General features: G+C 57.3%; 2 protein-coding genes across 2 annotated transcripts in view; both read right to left on the bottom strand.

The window, feature by feature from the left end:
- The window catches only part of KCP (kielin/chordin-like protein), a 39967-nt gene that overhangs the window by 3765 nt on the left and 32075 nt on the right, over positions 1–4127 (bottom strand). Inside the window, exons 30-31 of the mRNA XM_011995991.1 lie at positions 2968–3047; positions 2657–2756 (exon numbers count right to left, since the gene is read on the bottom strand). Coding sequence (XP_011851381.1) covers positions 2657–2756; positions 2968–3047 — 180 coding nt within the window. The remainder of the gene's footprint in view (positions 1–2656; positions 2757–2967; positions 3048–4127) is intronic.
- Positions 214–1954, bottom strand: LOC105550838 (kielin/chordin-like protein). Its single transcript, XM_011995894.1, has 5 exons — positions 1650–1954; positions 1417–1559; positions 944–1116; positions 749–860; positions 214–654 (listed from the first exon to the last, which is right to left on the bottom strand). Exons 2-5 carry the CDS (start codon positions 1471–1473, stop codon positions 364–366), a joined length of 633 nt encoding a protein of 210 aa, XP_011851284.1. The 5' UTR covers positions 1474–1559; positions 1650–1954; the 3' UTR covers positions 214–363.

The raw sequence follows: 4127 nt of genomic DNA, 5'->3' as shown, positions 1-4127 counted from the left end.
TCTCCTGCCGCCATCCCTCAACTGGGCCCCACGTGAAATGCAACCCCCTTCCAGGGATTCACTTTCTCATGGGCATTCCGGCCTTGCAGAGGACAAAGCACAATTAGGGTTCAGATTAGAAGTGTATACCCTTATTCTATGAATTTACAAGTTGTGTTTCTTGCTGGGCGCAGGGGGCAAATTACTCCTTCCACATGAGGGTTGGAAGGAACCTGAGACACCCGCCAGGAGACTTTAGCTGACATCCTCCCCACTGCCACTGACCCTTCCCATTCCCCACTTTACAGATGAGAAATCTGAGGCCCAGGGGAGGCTGTTGGTGACTTAAGAGGCTGAGTCAAGATTAGAAATCAGTCTCAGAACTCAGAACTCCTCTGACTGCCCGGGGAGATCTCTGACCCTGATCCACCTCCCCTCACAGCCCTGCACCCCACTCCTGGCCTCTTTTGGCCAGGAGGTAGCTGGCATCCCCACCCCCCTATAGATACAGAGGCCTAAACAGGACTGAAGCTCCCAGCAGGCAGCCCACCCAGACTCGCCCTGGAGCCGCACCTGGAGCCCGGGCTGGGTATGCAGGATCACAGTGTGTCCTCGCAGCTCCACATACAGCAGCGGCTCCTGCAGGAAGGGCAAGGCCACTGGGTGCCCATCCACCTGGAGGATAAAGGAGGTGGGAGGAGGGGCGATGTCGAGGCACATGGGTGGACAGCATGGGATCCACCTTCCTCTGCTCATCGGCTTTGCTCACAGTGACTGCTCCGCCCTGCAGCAGCCGCACGGCCACGTCTCCCAGCAGCACCGCCACCTCCTGGGTCCAGGCCACGCCGCTCCGGCCCCGGTCATCATTGGTCACGTGCACACTGTGGGCGGGAAAGTCCCAGGTGCCAATGGTCAGCAGGGCTGGGTGTAGGGGTTGGGGAGAAGAGAGACGGGGGATGCACACCTGAAGTCCCCGCTGTGGCAGTCCTTGGCCAGCACATAGCTGCAACTGCCCTGGAAGTGCAGCAGGCGACCGTCGAAGGTGCGGTAATGGGGGTCTCCGAAGGCCATGCAGGAAGCTGGCCGGGGCAGGCAGCGGGGGCAGCAGCTGCCAGGACTCAGGGCAGGGGCCTTGTCCTGCATTCAGCCCCAGACACTGTCAGACACACCGCCCTCCCGGCCATGCCTCTCGCAGACCCTCCCGGAAAACCAAGCATCTCCCAGGAGTCTCCAGGGATCTCCAGGACTCCAGCGCCCGGGCTCCCTGTGAGCAAGGTCAGGGCACCACTTTGTGGTCGCACTGGGAACAGCACTGTCCCCAGCTCCCAGCTGGCTGCAGGAGCCCAGCCTCCCTCTCGGATGCCTGATCACACCAGGATGGTGGTACCATGTGCCCCCACCCTGACCCTCCCCACCGCCTTAGATTGCGGTACTCACGGGGCCACACGAGAGTGGTGAGCAGCGCCGGCTCTGGCAACGCACGGTGCCCGCCATGCAGGAGCAGCTGGTGCAGGCGTCCACAGTCCAGCGCTCTCCAGAGGCCACCTCACGGCCCTGGTGCACGCAGGACTGGGTGGGAGCTGAAGGGATAGGAGCTGGGAGGTCAGCTGCCCCTCCCACATGCCCAGAAGGTCTGACTTACCCCCTCCCCCATCATCCTGGCTGCACACCTTGGCATCGCTCACAGCAGCTGTCAGCCTGGGGCACCTTTGCCCAGCCATGGGGGCAGGAGAGGGCCTGGCACTCCTCGAGGTGGCACTCCACATGGCCCCGCTGAGGACAGACATCATTGTTCTGGGGTTTTCTGCAGGGCCGGAGTCCCTGGCCTCATGCTTCTGGGGGCATCTGGGCATGGACTTCTGCCTGCCCCTCCCACAATACACTCTTCACAGTTCAAGTGGAGAATGAAATCCAACCTTCGGCTCCGTGCCCTGGTGCAGGGATGCTCTTGCCCCTTAAAGACCCCGTATTTGCTGGTGGAGTGTTGGACACTCCTCCCTTTATCCATCTGTGAGATCCTCTACCCTCCCAGACCCACCCCAGCTCACACGACAGGTGCAGGTGATGCACGCATTGCTGGGGTCCCTCCAGCTCTCTCCATCTGCCACTCTCCGGCCCTCGGCCTCCACCACACATTCTGAGGAGGAAGACATGGGATGGGCAGGCACTGTCCCTCCAGTTGTATCCTCCCTCCTCGGAGCTTACCCCGCATTTCATGGCAGGAAAGCACCCACTCAATTTCCCTACCACCCTGATGGTGTTGATTTCTTCAACCAATATCCACAGGGCCCATTAGACATCAGGCCTCGCATCAGTGCTGGGGATGTCTCTAGGGTCCTAGGAGCCCAAAGGGCCAGAGGCTGGAACCCCACTCTGGGCCGGCTGCCCACTCAGTAGTGCAATGCCCTCTTCATGGGCCTGGAGATCCCAAGCCCCCTGAGAGGCATCAGGCCAGACCTTGAGAATCTAGGCTTCATCCCAGCTTCCCCCTGCCTCATGGGTCTCTTCCCCACCTCAAGAACAGCCCCCCTCCATTTCTAGAAAAGAATGAACCCTGTATTCTTTTCTGAAAACCGAGTACAAACCCTGGACTGCCCACTTGGCCCATGAATGTCTCCCCTTCCTGTCTTCCCCCTGGGCTCCTCTCTGAGGGTGGAGGCCCGGGCTGGGCACTTACCCTGGCACACGGGGCAGCAGCTCCCAGGGGGAGTGTGGCGCTCTGAGAGGGGACAGCTGAGCTCAGGACAGGTTTGGTGGATGCAGAGCCATGTCAGGTCCTACCCATGTGAACACAAGAGGTAGAGAATGGTGGATCTCAGGGAGCTGGTGGAGGAGTAAGGCGTAGTCATGATGTGACAGTCAGGACAAGTGGGCAAATGTCAGGGTGAGTGGAGAGCCCCGGAGCTGCTGCAGGAGAGGAGGGGCAGCCACAGCCCACAGAGAAGGAAGAAGAGGGGCTCTGTGAGTCCCCAAGGCAGGAGGGCTCACCTGGCACTGGCATGTGTAGCAGGGGTCCGGTGGGGCTAGCTCAGATCCCAGCAGGCCCTCTGAACAGTTACTCAAAGCCTCTGTGAAGACAAGAACCCAGAGTGGGGGACAGAAAAAGGGGCGCAGGGCTGGAAATCCCAGCTGTCCCCATGCACCGTGTCCCCAGATTTCTAACTTGAACTCCTGGGCATACCCGCATCCCAGCACCTTGACTCCGGGGAGGACAAGTTCTCTTTCTCTTTAATTCAGTCACGTTCACATGTTTGCAAAGAAACTTTGCTAGGTTGTTGTGTGGGGCTGGGTAGGGGTGCAAGGTGACTGGAAACAGACCAAGCATGGCTTCCTTAGCCTGAGGTCACTAAGAAGGGCCAGCTTGTGGCCTGCTCTCCCTCCTGCTATCTGTAATACAGTGTGGCTACAACAGCGCAGGGAAGCACACAGCCAGGCATCCCGAGTTCGAATCCTGATGCCAGCACTCGGTGCCTGTGCTCACTAGGTTAGATTAATCCATCTCTCTGAGCCTCAGTTTCTTAATCTGTAAAAAGAGATTAATACTTCCCTCACTGGGTAACTGTGAAAACAAAGCGAGAGACTTTATTAAGAGCACCAGGTACAGTGTGTGGCATGCAGTAGGTGCTTAATAAATGTTGGTCTTCCTCCCTTCCCCTGAAGAACCCCCAAGCAAGTGTTGACCTCCCTGCTGGATGGCAGGGATGGCTGCACAGCATTATGAACATATTTAATACCACAAACTGTACACTTAAAAAATGGTTAGGATCGTACATTTTAGTGTCTTACCACCATAAAAATAAATAAATAAAAAATAAAAAAACAGAAAAGCCAGTGTAGTGGCTCACACCTGTAATCCAGCACTTTGGGAGGCCGAGGCAGGAGGATCACCTGAGCTCAGGAGTTCGAGACCAGCCTGGACAACATGGTAAAACCCCATCTCTACTAAAAACACAAAAAATTAGCCAGGCGTGGTGGTGCATGCCTATAATCCCAGCTACTTGGGAGGCTGAGGCAGGAGAATTCCTTGAACCCAGAGGTTGCAGTGAACTGAGATTGTGCCACTGCACTCCAGCCTGGGTGACAAAGCGAAACTGTCTCAAAAAAACCAAAACCCAAATCAAAAAACCAAACTGGAGAAAACAGGAGGA

The sequence above is a fragment of the Mandrillus leucophaeus genome, unplaced genomic scaffold, assembly GCF_000951045.1.
Source record: "Mandrillus leucophaeus isolate KB7577 unplaced genomic scaffold, Mleu.le_1.0 Scaffold5, whole genome shotgun sequence".
Classification (NCBI taxonomy): domain Eukaryota; kingdom Metazoa; phylum Chordata; class Mammalia; order Primates; family Cercopithecidae; genus Mandrillus; species Mandrillus leucophaeus.
This window is presented reverse-complemented; position numbering and strand designations above follow the sequence as displayed.